Raw genomic sequence first — 19167 nt, 5'->3', positions numbered from 1 at the left:
AAACAAATTATTGAAATGCCAAAGATTTGATGACCCCAGTTTCTGCTTACTGTCTACCTTCCTTTTAGCCTTTTAAACATCATGCAACATCATTCCAAACTACAGCTGTACCTTTACCTGTATACGTGTTGTTTTTTGTTTTGATGCTGCAACAAGAAAAAGTAAAATTACCTGCTGTGCTGCATTAATTTTTGTAGTAAAACTTGACTTATGCTGCACATCTTCATAAAAAATAAACACAGATGCTGTTTTGTCTTTATGGAAGGTCTTGGTCTTGGAAGAATTCGAGTGCTTCCAGTAGCTAAGGCTCAGATCTGCCACGTCATAAAGAGGATGCGTGTGGTGTGAAGAGTCATCGTGAGCCATTCCATCGGATTTCTACTGGTTTAAAGTCTAAGCTACTCCAAGCCAAGTGTTGGTAACCCTTTTAACCACATTGAGAGGAATCTCTTTTGTGCCTTTAGAGTCTCCAGGGCTTGGAGCTTACTCCTAGGGCAACTTCTTGCAAGGTATAACTCACATCAGCAGAAGCTTCGGCTAAACGTTCACATACTTTTGCCAAGCTACACTGTCATCTCGAATAAACAAGAACAAGGATTTGTATGTCAAAAATTAAAATTGCCTGTGTTTTTTTTCTTCGTAAGTACAACTCAGGTGATGTCAGGACCATATTTTAAAATTCCTGATACAAAATATCTGTCATGTCTCGTTTTCAAGACGAATTGTAAAGTGATTTTCAGATAGTTTTTCAGCCCCCCTCATCTCTATTGTTGTTCATTCTTCTCCTGAACATGACTATATTGATTGCTTCTCAGGTACCACAGGCTCAGATATTCTGTGGGTAATTACACTCTGAGACACCTGTGCAGAAAACAGATCACATCGACGGGCGTGCGGCGCTCGGCATGCTGGCGTTGACGTCTGTATCATCGCACTGTGGAAAATAATCAATATCGTGTCGCCCGCATTTGGAAATGCCAAGCGAGGGGGGGAAGCAATTTTCAACTCGCCGCTGTTTAGTGAAGCATGTAAACTGTTACGCTGAGCATGAGATTCACTGTTTCCCCGAATGAAAACACTGCTCCCATGTGCTTTTAAAATAACACAGCCACAGCCAATACGCACACACCGACACCTCCGTGCTCCATCTAAACACTCCTCCGAGGTCAGGTCAGCTTTTTCCAGACACACACCATCCCACATTGTCACTTTTTTTGTTTACTCATTGTCACTCAGAATATGCATAGAGCCTCGGGGAGTTTTGACTGATTATCCTAATTAGAAGATAAGGCGTGTTTACTAAACAGCAGTCTGATGGATGAGCTGGTTTTTTAGCTCATACTGCTTAATATGCTGCTCTACTTTATTTAATGAGACTGCAGCGGGTGCAAACTAAACAGTTTATTTAGGCTGTGCTCACTGAGCCTTACTGTGTCCCGACTTAGTAGCCTATGAAGAGTTTCTCACAAGGGCACGAGTTCTAGTGCTAATGTAATTGTATTTGGGCACAATTACAACATGTCTGCACACATTTCTAAACTGTGTGTAGAAAAGCAGAATGACCGACTCCCACGAACCAAGAAAAAATGAACTTCAGTCTGGTGCTCGACTTTCAAGCTTTATGAACTGACCTTTTTCCCACTAAAGTCACATCACAAGTTGGCACATTTCTTTCACGTGTTTTCACAACTTCATCTCATAAAATAAGACAGTCTGTATATCTAAGTCACTCAGTCTTTCCTGCTTTAGTCAGGGTTTCAAAGGAAAGAAAGTCTTTTGTTACAAAGGAGTTCTGGCAACTAAAGACTCTGATGAGGCTAAGGAAATGAGGCTGGAATTGGCAAGAGGAAATGACTGACTGAAAATTCTTTAGCAGCTTCTAAACACATTACACATCAATCAGCAACCAATTTTTATTTCCAGTGTCCCTGTTTCTCTGTCCTCATTTTTATCTTCCTCTGCTGTCACTACTCCATCGGTGTCTTACCCTCTGAGAAGCTGATGAGCCCCAGTATGTGAAGCAGCTTGATGGAAGCAAACACCAGCACCACAATTCCGACCGTCTGCAGCCCCTCTGTCTCCCATATCGCGCTCAGCATTGCTCCACCCTCGGCCCACTCCGCGCTACCATACCCCGACCCGAACCCGGAGCCAGAGTCGGCCTCCTCGCCCTCCGGACTACCACCTTGACCAGGACCAGTGGTGCCTCCCGGCCCCGCACTCCAGTTCCCCTGCACCAACTCCAGCGCTACGCCGGCCCACAGGCACGGGCCGGGCGCCTCCTGGCACCCGCCTTCTGCTCGCTTGTTCCCTAAATCCAGTCTGGGTATGGGTAGGATTGGACGGGGTTGAGAATCAGATAAGCGAGAATTAGCCGCAGGTTTCTGAGGAGCCTGAAGTCATTAAGGGTCTCACTGATCTTCAGGGGTCACTATAAATTTAGAAAAGTGGACTTAAAGAGGAATAAAGTCCATGCAGGCTGATCTCTGCCCTTCTTTTCTTCTTTTTCTTTCCTCTCCTCACAAATGAGGTGACATGTGAAAGCAGTGGAAACGCAGGGCGAGCAAGCACAGCTTTTCTCTGACAGTTTGTGGCTCGCTCTCGGTCTCTCAGGCGCTCTGACTGCTTCGCTGCAAAGTAAAGGGAGGGAAGATGAGAGGGAGTGGATATGAAGGAGGGAGTGTGGAGGGAGGGGAGATGAGACAGAGACGGAGGAGGGGGAGGCATGGGGCTAGAAGATGCACAACCTCTCACGAGCCATACATGTTAACATTAACCTCAAAAGCACAAACACCGAAATGCAAACGAGGCGCTGCAAGTCCGCAGAGAATGTGTCACTGAATTTTAATAGTTTGTCACGTTTCTAGGATAGTCATTTCATTAGATCATGAAAACAGCACCATTTCCCGGCTACAGGGAGAAAAGAAGTGGGTGAGAGTAAAAAAAAACTGAGAAATATATAGAAGACTTTAGACGGTAATGGCACACACCAAATAAAAAAGCAATGGCATATAGTAATTTTACAAAAGAAATTTGAAAAAGGCTTAAGAGTTGCAAAAAAAACTGATTTCTTCAAACACAAAATGATAAAACCAGGAAATGTAAAAAAAAAAAAAAAACATGAAGGGGGTCTACAAATCTCCCCATATGTGACATCTATTTCTGTGCGTTTGATGAGTTAGGGGATCAAGGGGAGCGAGTACGTCTCAGTGGGCTTTACATGAACCAGTGTCATTGCATTGACCACAGCATCTTATTAAATGTGACCGTTACTTTCAAAGGGGGTTCGATTCCTCTGAGATGCAGTGGAGTGATGCAAAGTGCAAAAGACTGACTGAGTGAGGCTGATCCAAGTGGTCCATGTTTGCAGCAAATGAGTGAAGACACCACCATCTACTGGCCCCATGTATACGGTCAAAATTATTATCATCCACCACTAGATTATGCATTTAATCACTTGTACATAATTGGCAAAGCATTTAACAACCCAATAAATACCTGCTTTTCATTCAGAAACACCATATACATATACACTCATTACAGAAATACATCTTAGCATAACAAGTGATTATCCTCACTAAGTGCATTCCCAAAACATCAACGTCATACTTTTCTTTTGCTCATTTGCACCTCTAAACAGATCTTTTCTGCGGAGTCACAGCAGAAATATCCTTTGCTGCATTTATTTAGATTTTATTCAATCTACACTGAAGTTAGTTGTACATCACTGATGTATATCCACAAAGCCAAATTATTCTATCAGTGCTGTGAAACGAAAAAATAAATAAAAATGTGACTCACCCCATACTCAATAATAAATGTTCAATAAGAGGCAGCAGCTCATTCCAGTGATGGAATAGCATCACACGCATTTATTTACATTCAGTCCATCTGCTGCAGTTCTTTAACACAGAATGGAACATGAGGCATGAAATTCTACTTGGAGAAAAAAAAAAAAGGGAATAATTTAGCATGATAATAATAATCAGCAGACACATCCTACTTATTCTGACAAAGCCCTGGCCACGTGAGGATGCACTGGCTTGCAAGTGTCATCCACGGAGAGTGAGACAAAATGACTGCACGGGTCCGACGGAAATATTGTGTGATAGGCACCTCAAAATAATTTTGTGCAGCATAAAGTAACCGAGGACGGCTTGTTTGCGCACACTACATTTGAGTGTGTGTTGTTCCGAAAGTGGAACTGAAGGAAAAAGCTAATTTCTCGACAGCATCATAAGTCATAAATGTTTCCTGGGAAACAATGTCTATTAGCTTTAAGGACAGAGTAAACACAGAGCCACAGGCTTTCCATTGCTATCGAGCCACATCTTAGATAGTGTTTCTATGCAAGTGATGTCACTTTGACATCAGCTGCATAAGGTATGGCAAGTAAACTCTGAGTAAACCATTACACCTGCTAGTATTGATATTTTAGAAGGAAATGCTAAGTGGAGGTGAAAGGTAGGGAACTCACAGAGAAGGAACACCTAACCCTTCCACAGTTTCACTTAGCTTTGCTCGCATTTGCAGCTCGTTGATTTGGTTTTCCGACCCAGAACTTTGTTTTGGTTCGCTCACACTGGTCATATCAGCCTCATTTCGTGATATGGCTGCAAGCTGTTTTCATCAAACAGGCCCCTTTTGCTTATAATGCGACTTAAAAGACTGAGCATCTCCACGGACAACTGTGCAGTACATGCACAGAACAAAACAACAAAGTTAGTGAGTAGCTTTTGGTCACAGCAGGGCGTTTAGCAGCTGAAGTGCTACAAAGAGGATTCTTTAGCAACTGAAGAGTCTAATATGTTTGCCCAGGTTTGATGGAGAAAACAGGGCTAATACAAGACGGACATTGGACTCGTTTACTGCATCTCCAAATTGATTTTAACGTTAACCCATGTATTAGATGTTCAAAGGGACATCTGGAAAAGCAGAAACTTAACAGAATCAAAACAATTTCCCAATATAACTGTTTTGCAGCTGAATAGTGAATGGATCAAACTATGATGTGGATGAATTGCTGGTTTGGTTCAAAGCATTAAATTGTTGTCAAGTACTGAATGCCAGCTAACCCAACTGCTGGATGTTTCGATGTCTGCCAGACTACAACAACCAGCTCAGTGCAGCACTGAGCCCACAGTATGTGGGCACTGGCACTAAATCAAAGAGGCCACAAGTCCCGTCACACAGCCATTTCAGCCACATGTAGCCAGCAGAAGCAACACTTTCCTGTATGCAGCCAAGTTTCCAAAAGCTCGTGTGGATGCACTGCCTCGGGATGTACCGTGCAATGGCTCGGCTTTTCAAACGCTCCCTGCTTAATAAAACATATAGAAATGGTCACAACCAGAACCGACACTACGCCCGATGACGCTGGAGACATACACGTTATGGGTTTTGTGGCACATCTCTCCAACTATCAAAAGGAGCCATGATTCTATCAGTGCTACTGACAGGAAAATATTACAGTCCACATCATGCTCCATTAATGTCGCACATATTCTGGGAAAACAACAATCTAACACTGTTACAGGATGGCAGATTTGACAGATGGTGAAGCTGCAAAGTCACAATTTATGGATCCGACAGGGCTATCGCATTAGTAAAATACCAAAATGATCTCGTATTTAAAGTGGAACAAGAAATCCGAAGCTTTAGCGTGCTGTTTTTGCTTTGATGTGAAACAAAGATCATCAGAAAGAGGGATGTTTCAATCGTGCTGTGCGAGGTAGATTAAAATTGTATAAACATTTTAACCATTGAACAATTAGAACTTAATTTGCTAAGGTTTAACAAACTTTTACATGGGGCCTACATTGTGCTCCCAGTACATACTGTGCACCATATAGTTAAAGAAAATTAGGCCTTCCTGTTAAAAACTTATCATAAAGCAACATTACATCCTGTTCAAAGATCTGCACAAAACCGCCATCAACAAACTTTAATTTTCGAAACCACTGGTGAACCTTCGAACAAGAAGAATCATGTAACAAGAAAAAAAAAAACCAAAAATTCTGTAAGCACAGACTTCACCTAACTTCAGAAACCCCCAAGTTTTTATAGTCCGTAACATATGTGCAAACATATGAAGTTGCAATATTTTGATCAGCATTGTCACATTACAGTTATCGTACAGGTATGATCCGATCCAGCATGATCTGGAACACAGACAATCACACACAAGACAAATAATAATAAACAGAAAAAAGCTAAAGGGAGTTAGCAGCCAGCCTCACACCACCCAAATCACTGCATGCAATCATGTTGATACTAGGGGGTTTCTCAAAAACCTCGACCTCTGTTGGATGCCATTGCCAACCGATCCAAGTCTGAAATGTCTGAAATGTCAAGCTGTGCTGAGGTCTGCTGTGTCACCATGTCTGTAGTCCAAACTCCTTATCTGTGTAATGAACAGGAGAAGTCTGAGTGACAAGCCTGCAGCTTTATTGTTCATCTGCCTTTGTAGACTGAAAGACAACGATCTTGGGAAAGATTACATATTTTTCTCACTCATCGCTGCACCTGTCTCGCCACTTTCCATCCTCAGTATTCACTGAGAGGGGGATTTTATCACCTCTTGTCCGGGCAGACTGGACACAGAGGACACAGCCAACAATAGAGGACAATAAATCAGTCTCGCTAACAGGGGTGTGTTAAATATATATTGAAAGGGGAAAACAAATTGAAAATTCATATGCAAACAAGGCTAAAATATTGCCCTACACGGTGCCGACCAAACAACGCCCAGGATCGGAATCTATCAAGTATTAAACAAGTGTTATCTTTTTCAAGTGAAAGAATGGGACCAAGGGAACAAGAGCTGAGTTCAGTCATCAATCAAAGCAATACTGATCAGTGAACAGGCGCAGAGGAGAATATGAGATTGTACAATTATTTACAAATGACTCAAGGTTACCAATAGGTGATATAATTAGGTAACACCTGCAGTGATTTGCTCAGCCATGTGAAGCAGCATTGATATTTAGTTTTTGTTTTCCAAGGCACATTCAAATAAGGATGTCATATTGACTGAAGCAGCGCCTGTGAAGGGGAAGGCAATTACGAGCTGTGAACTGGGGTTAAGCCCTCAGTGAAGCAGCATGTACAGTCAACCATGAAGTGCCATGGGGTGGTTCTGATATAGACGACTTACTTTGTGGACTCTGGATTAGGCAGGCTTCACTCCTTCCCAGGTCCATGTGCATGCATGAATGCTTTTAAGGGAATTTACTTACTTTAAGCCTTCACTTCTTCAGACACTACACATGACTGATAGAAACAATAGGTACTGACTGGAGTAAGAATCAACTGCTTCATCTTCACGTGAAAAGAATAATGTTTAAAATTCTAAGAAATGCGTAACCTGCCAGACACTGAACCCCCAAGTTGCTACTGTTTTGTGTTCTCTCACTTGGTATTTGGGATTAAAGCATCTGCCATTTGATTAAAAGGTAAAACTAGTTTAATTTGCCCATGACACTGACATTGATTCACTAAAGTTCATTTGTAGAGATTCATGTTATAGGAGTGTGGCATAATTTTTGGGTTAATTTTTTTATTCTGGGACTCTATTCAAATACTTTTAGATGACATAAACTGCTTAATTTCCGTTTGCCTTTATGCAGTGGGCAAAGCAGTGCAGGCAAACAATTCCCACAAATGTTAAAGAAGGCCAAACCTAACATTTTTATTAAGCCTACCCATGTTTACTTTGTGCCTAAGTGCAGACAAGCTGCTAGGTTTGCACAAGTAATCATAATAATCCAGTGCTTTTGACTGTTTAGGACCAAAAATTGTGTTACGGAAAGCTCCATTTTGGCACCATTCAAAGAAAGGACAGTCGTCATTTTGCTGCATAGCTCCAAAGGAGTGCAATGTCAATAGATGCCTGCTGCCATTTGGAACACTAATTTATTTGAGGACATGACCCTTGGCTTCAGGATTTTTTACTATATCGGACATGTTATGTGGCAGCCTGGAGGCTCAAAAAGTACATCATCAGGTTGGCATACTGAAGTCCCCCAGTTCAAATCCCAGCCAATACACCAGGTGTCTTTGAAGCCTTAGTGCTTGCTCCCGGAGGACAATGCTCCCCTTAGAGGGGTGGTTAAATACAGAGCATGATTTTCATTGTAACATGTTAATGACGATCATTAAAGCTTCTAATCTTCTAGTTGAAAAATCTGGTTGACACTGAATTATAAGTACAAGTTTCACGTTTACTTCTATATAACACATGGAAACAATGATTATCTGCACTGTAAGTGTCAAATACAACAGCAAGCTGAAGAACAAAGCTCAAACTGCACTTTAGCTCTGTAATACGTTAAAATCCTTGCTTATAATGCTTTACCCTCTGCTGCATCTGCCCCGAATTACAGTGGAAGCCAAAAATGTTTTCTCCTGGGGAAACGTTAACCTCCATAAGTGAAGGCTATTTATTTTCCAAAAGACTTTTCTCTTCAGCAGGCACCACTAGATTTCAACAACATCCATATTCATTATAAAAGAGTAGTTCTTGTGTAAAAAAAAAAATGTCACAGGCTTTGTCTACAAATGGCCAGTGCCACAAAGCTCAGGGCAGTGTGCTAGAGCTGATAACATTGACCGGCTTTCCTCTGTGTCTTAGGCATATTCAGTTTGAACTGTGGACAACATGCAGAGTCAAAGAACTGGACATGGGTCACCTTTGCACTGCCAGCCTATCATCTGATTTATGGTGTGCCATCCTTCAGCAGCAAAGCACCAGTCAATGTGAACTTTGGGTGCAAAGGGGAATGGAGAATGGGCATGGGCAGGAGTAGTAAAAACAAAGAGGACAAGAGGGGCATTAAAAGGCAGACGACAAACAGGACGACTGGAGCCACTGTCCGGAGGAAGAGATACGACTAGCATAGCTCATCAGCAAGGAAGGGACGCTGAGAGGAAATCAATACAGGTGGTTATTTCTTTAACAAAATCGTGGATATGAAATTATTAAAGCAGCCAAATGACACAAGAAATGAAAAACAGTGGAAAGGGTTTTCATACTCTGGGGCAAAAGTAATCTGCTTTTTGGTTTTTGGTTTATCCTGAGTCACAATTGGAAAAAATAGAACCGATTAATCCTTATATGGAAACCTCACAATGTACAAATGAAATAATTTCCAACAGACTGAGCAAGGGGCATTCCTGAGGCAGCATTTGCAGTGGGTGTTGATCTCCAGCAACAAAATATTCTGGCATTTAAAGGCCACCTTATTCCTAGTTAATTGTGTGGAGACATCCCTTATCATAACAGTATGAAATGAGGGGAAAACCATTTATTGGTTCAGATCAGACATCCCTAAGCAGCGACTAGAATTAAGACCAAGCCTTACGGACCCTAAAGAAAACCACAGAGAATTTAAAGTAAATCCCACGCTCTGACATTAGTCAAGCGAGTTCAATAAAATATATATTAGGTCCAGTGGTACACAATGGCTACGACACACTATTGGGTGGTAACAGGATTAACCCTTTCTAAACATCATTCATCATGATCAGTACACAATGTCTACTAGCAGCAGTCTCTAGTTCGGTAAGCTACACCAAACCTTGCAACAATAAATAGCACCATATTTGTTTGTGTGGTGCACAATCAGACACAGTGTTATATTAGGAGGTGACAAACGTATGTGTGAGAAGTTTGCACAAACATAGAATCTGAGAGAACAACAACAAAGTTCAGTTAGTCTATATTTTACATGAGCCCATTCTAATAGTCATTCTCTCTCTCTCTCTCTCTCAAACACACACACAAATCCAAACAAACCACTAAACCCTTTTTTGCATTTAAAAGAGCTCACGCTGAAAGAACGACCCGATCACCTACTCTGGACGACCTACATTCAAATGTGTCAAACGAGTTTTGATTTGGGGTCAAAGACACTGTTGATATAAAGGCAGCTGGTTTATTTATTAACTTAGCGTCCTCACAGTTCACTGAATGCAAGTAGAGCTCGAACGGCAACTGTGCAGATCAACATCTGTTGCTATATAAAGCTCCAACCTGAGTGAGTCTCAATCAAGCTAGGAACAACCGGCCCTTTTTATAAGTGTGCCTGCAAAGAGAGCCAAAAACAAATTACACCACTGTACATGCTAATTTTGAAAATCAGTCACCAGTGGCTCCCTTATCATTGCTGTGATTGATTACAGAGTAATGCTAATGCCTGGGGAAACACCACTAACAGTGTTTAATTCAGTGCAATCTGTGAAACATGGCAATATACCTGCAACACCTGTCTGAGACTCCAGGCTATTACCACAAATTATAATAAACTGCACAGTTTTTAATGTTCGTTCACTGAATAATACCCAACTAATATGTCTGGAGTTTGACAATGAGCAAGTAGCAACGTTAACGTGAATGGGAATTAGAGGTGCAAATACAAAAAAAACATGTACTTTATTTCCAAATCAAGGGATGCAGAAACACAAGTTCATAACGGAGCAAAAGATGAACATTTGTCAAGGTTACTTAACCTGCCCTATTCAAACACTGGCTTCTCTTTTACAAAAACACTAACAAGTACTGCATGTGGAATCGCCTTTTTTAGAGTTCCACAAATGTTACATCTAATTTAGTCAAATATTTCTAAAAAGCAAGCAATTAGGAAGGGACATGCTGTTTTTATCTGAGCTGACTGGAGTTTTAAATTTGCACCTTACACACTGGGGGGTGGGGGGGTCCACTCAGATGGTGACAAAACAAAGGCCTCGTTTACTCTGATGGCCAGTTAATTTGCTCACTGTAAGTTCATGTGACTGTGTGTTAACGCTTTACTTTGCTTTAATAAAGCCGTTAAAATGCCATTAATTAATATTTGGAGCTGTTGTGCTGCATGATATTGTTCGTGTTTTTAATAATAGTCAGAAAATGTATATATTAAAAATTACCTGATTGAGTTTAAACTATGCAGTTCAGTTCATCACTCAGCAGCTGTGTGGTTGGTTGGTTGGTTCCCTCTGCTGGCACATCTGGTAACTTTCAAATCATTGTTTAATGTTCACTCTTGTATCCAAATAATGTTAAATAAATGTCCGTATCACTGACACCCAAAAAATTAGATTCGATTTCTTTATTGTCAAAATTTAAAACATTTGATCTATAGCTCAAAAACAGTTATGAGCTTTTAATGGAATCCAACAGTCTGTTCACGCTGGTATTGTTTGTGCAAATCATTTTTGGTGTTATGATGGAGGAAACGCTTCCAGCTTTGTGTTTATTATTTTGGCAGGTCCTCTGCTACATTACACTAAACAAATTGTTTTATTATGCATGGAAGTAACATAACTTATGAAGATGTGTGTATTTGTGTGTGAGGGGGGGGAGGGTCATGGCAGCTGGTATGCCAAGAAAAAAAAAAGCTTTTGTGATACATGTAATCTAAACACCTTCTTAGCAAACATTATTATGATGTAAACCTATTTCTACCCCTCTGTGCATTCATACTGAAAATAGTCTTGGTCCCACCATCAATCCAAACCACATATGTTGACACTAAATCTGTCTGTTGGTGTTCATTTACTGTTCCCTACTTAAGAACAGAAAAGCATTTGTCCTGTTTAATTACAGCCTTATGTCACAACAACACCCCCCACTGCAAGTTAAATGTGCAACAACATTAGGATACACAAACAACCAGTGGCGGAGACTGGTCACCAGGGGAATGTGCACAGCTGGATGAATGCTCCTTGTTTTAAAGTACACTTGAAGTTCATGCGTTAGTATACATTTAAGGACAAAGCCCATAAGAAAAAGTATTCTTTGCTTTGCTGAGGACTTGTCTTTTTATTGTCCTTTTCTGAAAAATATTGCTATGAAGAACCGGGTTGATGGTTTGGAAAAAGTGCCATATCAAAGGCTGCTCTCGTCAGCTGTCACGTCGCCGTGCGCTGGTGGCACGCCAGTGTCACTCACTGTCACACTACTAAGGAGAGGCACAGAGACTGAAAAGAGCCATTTGCGTCCGGCTGCGTTGCAAGTCTATTTTTAACCAGAAGCCACCAAGTGGGAGAAGACCACAGGGTAACGAGGAGCTCTACAAATGACTCTTTTATCTCTTGGCTTATTAGAATCATTTTGTAAAGGTTTATTTTCATAAACATAAAAAAATTAGGGTTTCCCATTTAGTTTGGCTTCTAAAAAGAATCCCATCTACATATTTATTAAAAAGAAAAATCAAATGAATATTCTTTCTTATAGTAAAAAAAACTAAAAACAAAATCACTTAAAATTTAAGAAGCTGCCAATGAACATTGGTAAATACTCCGCTTTTATCCAAAGCTCTTTATAATGTTGCGTCTAAGTCACTTGTTCTCAGACAAACACAAACACACACACACACACACACACACACACACACACACACACACACACACACACACACACACACACACACACACACACACACACACGAGGACACTTTGACACATAGCCAAGAGGAACCACTGACCCTGTGATGCATGGACGACCCTCTTACCAACTTCTTACAAACCCTCTTACAAACTCTTTCAAGTTTGAAAGTGCAGAGCTCAATGTACAGCAGTAGAAATTTAAGTCAAAAAAACCCAGCTTCATTGACCATAATTGTATGTATGTATTAATACTATATACACAATCTATAATACTAAACATATAGCAGACCTTCTATATCATCTATGCTATAACTAACAAATTAATAACAATAATGTAGCACTTGAGTAATATCCTATCCTATAAGTATCTGAATAGTTGTGGTTAAAATTATTCAGTATTTTAAAAAGGTACACGTGACATATTTATTTATCAAATAGAAATGTTTAATCAAATCTGTCATTATAATGGATGCGCTGATTTAAATAATAGTAGGCAAAATTAATGATTGACATGAATCAAAAATATGTGATCATTCAAGTATTTTGGCTTTTAAAACATGGCAAGAAGCATGTTGTTAGTATTTTCTTCAAATTTAAAGAAAATCTGATCTCTTAAGCAAGACAGAATAAAAAAGTTAATTCCATTTGAAGAAGAGAACCACCAACACGAAAACAATGCATGTTAGTCCTCAGACAATCAGGATGGATCAAAATGGAAGAAAGTCTCTTTTGTGGGATTCCACATTCTGTGTGCATGATTTACGTGGGCGTTCAGGTAAAAACATATTAGGGAACAAGTTAAAAAAATTAGAACAACTTGTGTGTTATTTTTTTTTGTCTTTTCGGCTTATCCCATGAGTTCAGGGTCGCCACAGTGGATCACTGTCTGCAGGTTGATTTGGCACAGTCCCTGGACGCACTTCCTGACGCAACTCTTCCCAATTTCTACCAGGCTTGGACTAGGCACTGCACAGCTGGGAAGGGGAATGGGCTGTTAGGGGTTCAGTGTCTTGCCTGGAGACACATCGACATATAACCGTAACCTGGGATCGAACCACTGACCCTGTGGTCTGTGGACGACTGCCTTACCAACTAAGCTACAGCCGCCTTACTTTACTCTAATTGAGTAAACTCTAAAATAAATATTTAATTTTTAATCTGCCAAAGGAGCAAAACTGTAGCTGGCTGGAATAAATTTAAAGGGGTTTGTTTCCCTCCCTCAGCTCAGCCATGAGGCAAACAGCTTGGCAGCCTGTACAGTAAGAAGAGTCTATAAATAACAGGTGGTCTTGAGCACCAGGGAGACCCAACTCCTGAATATTAGATTCACACTTTCATGGGAAAGAATGAGTGTGGCACCTTGACAGATCTCCAGTGGGCACAGGTTCAACTATTGTTCTCTGCTGAGCTACATGCAAAAGAAAGTGAAGTTTAATAACAAAGCAGAAGCTTTCTTGCACTTTAACTCCAATCAATATGCACTGTAGCATAGCACTGCACAGATGTGCAAGAATGGCAGAACTTTGGGCCAACTTTCAATCATTAAAACTTTTTCTTCACCTTTTCCATTACAACCAAGTCACCGATACTCCATTTCAAATAGCTTATTTCCACAAAGGAGAAGCATATCACCCCAACTCATTTTGATTCCACACACACTGCCAGCTAACAAGAGCTAAATGCCCCCGCGGAAAGTTCCAGGTTCCCAAGGTTCCAGCTGCTGCCGAATCACGTTCGGTCCTCACTCTCATTTCGATAAACAAGTTATCCAACCCACAGATGATGCACGATTTCATATCCAATTTAATTCTATTCAAATTTAATAAACCAACCATCAAAGCGAAGGCAAAGTGTCACGATGCCGCGGAGACTATTGGATTCAAATCGAAAGCCTAAAATGATTATGAGGCAGAGTGAGAAGTCGAAAACAAAAGGATTAAAAGAGTAATGTCACATTTCAATATTTGGCCATATGTGCAGCGTATGACTCATAACTGCTGAGCCAATTAGCAGCAGAGCCAGGTGAGTCACACGGTGAAGTAACCTATTAAATTAAACTAGATCCAGCAACAGATGCAGAGGCTGCCCAAGCTGTCGGACTGATCAATGGCTGAAAGGTGTTCATAACACAAAATATGCACATACCTAAATAATTAACCTTTTACATTTTTGCGTGCAGCTTGTGAAGTGATGCATCTTTTTGGGGAATTCTACACGAGAGTGAGACTTATTGGCTGAGGTGTGCACTATTTAAAGCAGTAGAGGATGAGCTGAGAGCAACAGATGGGAGCCCTGACTCACGACTAAACATCTCAACAGGCAGTTTGCTTTCATTTGATGATAACCTTCAATACAGATGCTCAGACACACTCACAGTCCCAACAGACTATGCTTTTAAACTCAGCCAACAACAAGTGGTTGAAGACAACAAGAGAAAAACAAAAACAAAAAAAAACACCCTTTTCACTAATGAAATGAGTTTGCCATTTCCTTACCGTCATAGCTGGCTTCTAACAAACCAAATTGCTCGAGCAACTTAACAAAAAGGACCACAACCACCAGCACAGCAATCATTTCCAGTCCCTCCAAGTTCATAGTCAACATTTCGGACAGGTCACGAGCTCCCCATGGCCAACGACGCAGAGCCGAGAGAGCAGCGTTGTCTGCAGGCCATTTAACTCCACTTAAGAGCCCCGCATCTCTGGCTCTGATGAGAGACCGGCACAAGTCAGAGAGGGAGAGAGGCAGGGGGAGAAGAAGTGTGTGCAAGAGAAAAGAGAAGGAGGGTGGATGGAGTGGTGAGGATAAAGACGAGGGGGCGTGAGGCGCGAATGGAAAAGGGAGGCGAGGAGAGAAGAACGGACACGAGGGATGAACCTGATTATATTGATTGATAATGGACAGGATTCTAAGAAAAGGGGAACGGGGGATAGCAGTGATCCACCAAGTTGCTGTGGGTTTGGGTGCATGTAAAGGTCACAAGCACCGATGTCATGTTTTTGGTTTTTATTTTCAGAGTCATCATCACGGCAAGGACACAAAAAAGATTTCTGACCAACATATTTCTTGATGCACTCGCATTTATGCTTAACAAAAATGTTATATGTTTGAATAATCTCAACTGCTGGATAGATTGTCTTGACATCTGCTTAAATTTTAGGTTATTATTTGTAAGAACGTATGTCAAACATTCACCTTTCATATAGTAAGAAAATTCCCATTGGCCTTAGCTGTACTTTGTGATTAGTCATTATTAGAAAACAGTAGCATTTAACCTTTTTCCATTCAAACATTTTCTGTAAAAGTCTCTCTTTCCTTTTGTGCCAAAAATAATAGCACCCCTGACATTAGACCGTTGATTAAGGGACATAGGCCACTTTTCCTTAAAAGATAATTATACAAGGGCATACAACTACCTTTGCCATGTTGTAGCAAATTATAGATTCTCTACATGTGAGACATGAGAGATGGCCATTTTGCTTCACACAATGAATAAGCGCTCCAACTTTTACTCCCACAGAGGTCGTCTGCACTCCCCTGTCATACGATCATCAGCACCGTTTGCTGAAAAAGTGCCCACACGTAATGAGGCAGCGACTGCACCGTTTTTGCACCAAAATGGCCGGTGCAGTTTATGACAATGGTCGTTCGGTGTGGAACTAACCTGAACAGTCACAAAGCTGGATAACAACTGTGCAAACATAGCTGCTTGGTTAAAGTTCGGCACAAAAACATCAGGGTTATGTTTAGGCACTAAATAAACATGGTTAGATTTAAATATCATTGTTTCTTTAACATGGCACACATCAAATAATGTGTGAAGCGGCAACAATAGCAGCAGTTTCACACCCGGCCTCCGGTGGGAACTCCCTGTGTCTGGGACCCATTCAAGGGCACAGTTTTCCATATGGATGATAGGGACATATCAAAGTTTTAGGAGGCCAGAAATGGATCAAATTACTGATTCAGCGCACACCCATATCTACACATAATCACTGTGAATTGTGGTTCACAGTAAACAGAAACAACCCTCAACCGATCGCTCTAAAGTCTTCTGATTGGCTGAAGGTCGTTGTTGCATATACATGACCTATACAGTTCTAGATCACAGGGAGACAAGTCTCAACATAACATGTAGTTTTTTATAGGATGGATAAAACCTACTGTATTGTTCTTGTACTTGTATTGTTCTGAGCCATTGATATGGAGTCATTTTTTAACATTTCACACATTTTTTATATTTACTCTAAGGAACTAACAGCAATATGACTCAACAAGGAAGCGGAGGGTGTAAAATGTCAGCGTGACAAATGACGCCCGTGTGTGACCTTGCTGTCACCTGGACTTAAAATAAAACACAAACCCTTAGGAGAGAGGTGGCAAAGGGGAGGTCGGACAGAAAGACAACACTGCAGAGAAACAAAACCTGTGAAATGCGCCTGTGGTCAGCGGCAGGTAGCTGCTGGAGACAAAAGTCTGTGCACAATAGAAATCTGCAGAGACAGGATATTTGTAACTTTTTAACTACATATTTTCAAAATGCATTTCCTCCATTTCCACTATGTATTTAGAAGATCTACGGCAGATTCCTTCACTGCTTCACTTCATATAGACAGTGCGGTATTCTGGTTAAATTTTAAGTGTATAGTGACAGAACAGTAAATCCTGACTTTTTTTTCTGTTTTGCTTTGTGTGTGTCAGAGCAAAGTGCAGCGAGAAAAAAAGCTTTCCCAAATTTAAAAATATATGCAGAGAAAAGCAACCTATTTAGACATCTACATTGCACTTTGCAACGTGTTTCATGATTTTCAGCCATTCTACTCTAATGCTTTTTTTGATTAGCAGCCTTGTATCATGCACATGGCCATTACGAAGCCCATTAAAAATCCAGTTATAGACATACATTTCTCCAGAAAAATAAATAAATAAATGAGGTTTCTCAAATCCACTTCCCTCATTATGAAAACGAGGTTGTGTGTTTACATAACAGAAATCAGCTCATTTGAAAAAGCCAGCTTCAAAAATGTTAAGCTTGTGAACACAGCGATATAGATGGATACTGGGGAACCCATTTTCATGCTATATTAATGCACCTTTAAATTAGTCTATATATGACATCTGGCTGCAAAAAACTGAAAGCAGCATGTGGCTTTTAGCAGATCTTCCGAAGGACCAAACAAGAAAGAAAGAAAAAAACAAAACAAAAAAACAAGAGAAAGGCAATATATTTACTATATCACGAGGAGCAATATCCATCTCAGCCTTGTACAAAAACACAGGAAGATGCTCCTTCCAAGATGGTTTCTGCATGCTTATCGAGAAAAAGTGACAATGCATTCTGTAATTAAAGCTGCCCCACAGATGAGATCCCTGGCACACCCTCTGTGGGATGGAACTTATCCTGCAATCATCTTCACAGCCCGTCAGCTCAAAGAGAATTGGTAGGACAGAGATTTACCATGGAAACAACCTCTGAGCTGTGCATGCTACTGGGCAGCTCATCTGTCCCACTATCGGTTACTTTTCTTTATTTGTGTCAGCTGAGCAAGATCCAAATATAGTTCTTGAGCCGCAAGAGTGGAAGTGTATGTGTGTGCATGTGTGTGTTGTCATTCGATGTGGCAGGACGAAGCTCCTTCCAAGAACAGAGGTGCTAAAGGTGAGAAGAACGTGTAATTGAAGTCTCACGAGCAAAAGGGCCACAGTAGTAAAGGCAGTGAGGAAACAAACGTGTGTATTTTAATTTAATTAATAATTTAATTTTTTTTTTGTACATGGTTCTATTCATCAATAAAGCCACAACACAACGTGATCTTGGAGAAACGTCTAACATCTGCTCTCCAATCACAGGGTATTGAATAGGGTGTAATCAAGACTTGTGACTAATGGTAATGGAACCAATCAAGGTTTGTGCTTGATTGGTTACCGCGTGCATAACGCAACATATGTTGTATCGCTGTGGAATTTAATTGTGAAAGTAATTATGGAGAATCGTGGTGTATTAGTTAAAGCTGGGAGAGAACGTCTGCTGCACCTGCAAACTGACACACTGCTGCATGAAAAATACGCTGAGGTGTGAGTGTCCCCCATGAGTGGTGGGATCAGTGGTGACAATGATTCATGTCTTTTTAAGGATCATTTTTTATTGATGTAAAATCTATGGCTAAAACACAAATATTTATGCTGATCTGCCTGTCTGAGGAAAATAAACTGCCGGCAATTTTTTTATTTTTATTTTTAGCCCTTGTTCTATTTTAATTTAACTGCAATTAGTAGATCAGCAGGTATAACCCTCTTTTTACTTAACATAAACTAATAACCCCAACAGAAGGAAGAAACCATTTGCTTACATTAAATTAAATTACAATTGAATTCCCATCTCTAGACAAAGCGGGGTGCTGCACTGTGTGGCTGAAACAAATTAGTGTCTTCTATTTATTTGGAGAAATTAAACAAGAGAGCCACAAGTGGCCTGTAACCTTCAAACATTATGGCTAATTGCAAATGAATGTGATTTGGGTCAAGGGAATTTCCCAGCAATGGATAGCAGTATGATGAGTCTGCAGTCAAATGTGTTGTGCAAGACAATTTCTTGGAACGAGAACACAAGTTAATACAAGGCGCTAACACGCAATCAAATCGAGGGATCTCTTTTTTAAACAGAGAACAATATTACTGGTAATTACTAGTGGATTGTTATGCAAGACATGTTCTCATTAAAAGACAAAACAACCAAACTCTATACAATCAGCTGCAGAGCTGTGACTTTCATCTCTCTCCAAT

General features: G+C 40.5%; 1 protein-coding gene across 7 annotated transcripts in view; it reads right to left on the bottom strand.

Moving 5' to 3' along the window:
* Window positions 1-19167, bottom strand: part of kcnip4a (potassium voltage-gated channel interacting protein 4a) — a 116596-nt gene that overhangs the window by 24296 nt on the left and 73133 nt on the right. Inside the window, exon 1 of one of the 7 annotated variants that reach the window (XM_067525191.1) lies at window positions 14880-15071. The exons of 5 other annotated variants lie outside the window; for them this stretch is intronic. In XM_067525191.1, coding sequence (XP_067381292.1) covers window positions 14880-14988 — 109 coding nt within the window. In that variant the 5' untranslated portion in view covers window positions 14989-15071. Of the gene's footprint in view, window positions 1-1987; window positions 2628-14879; window positions 15072-19167 lie in introns of those variants that run through there. One more of the 7 variants, XM_067525190.1, reaches the window with a different exon arrangement.

The sequence above is a fragment of the Channa argus genome, chromosome 12, assembly GCF_033026475.1.
Source record: "Channa argus isolate prfri chromosome 12, Channa argus male v1.0, whole genome shotgun sequence".
Taxonomy (NCBI): Eukaryota; Metazoa; Chordata; class Actinopteri; order Anabantiformes; family Channidae; genus Channa; species Channa argus.
Note: the sequence above shows the minus strand (reverse complement) of the source record. Positions and strands in the feature narration are given on the sequence as shown.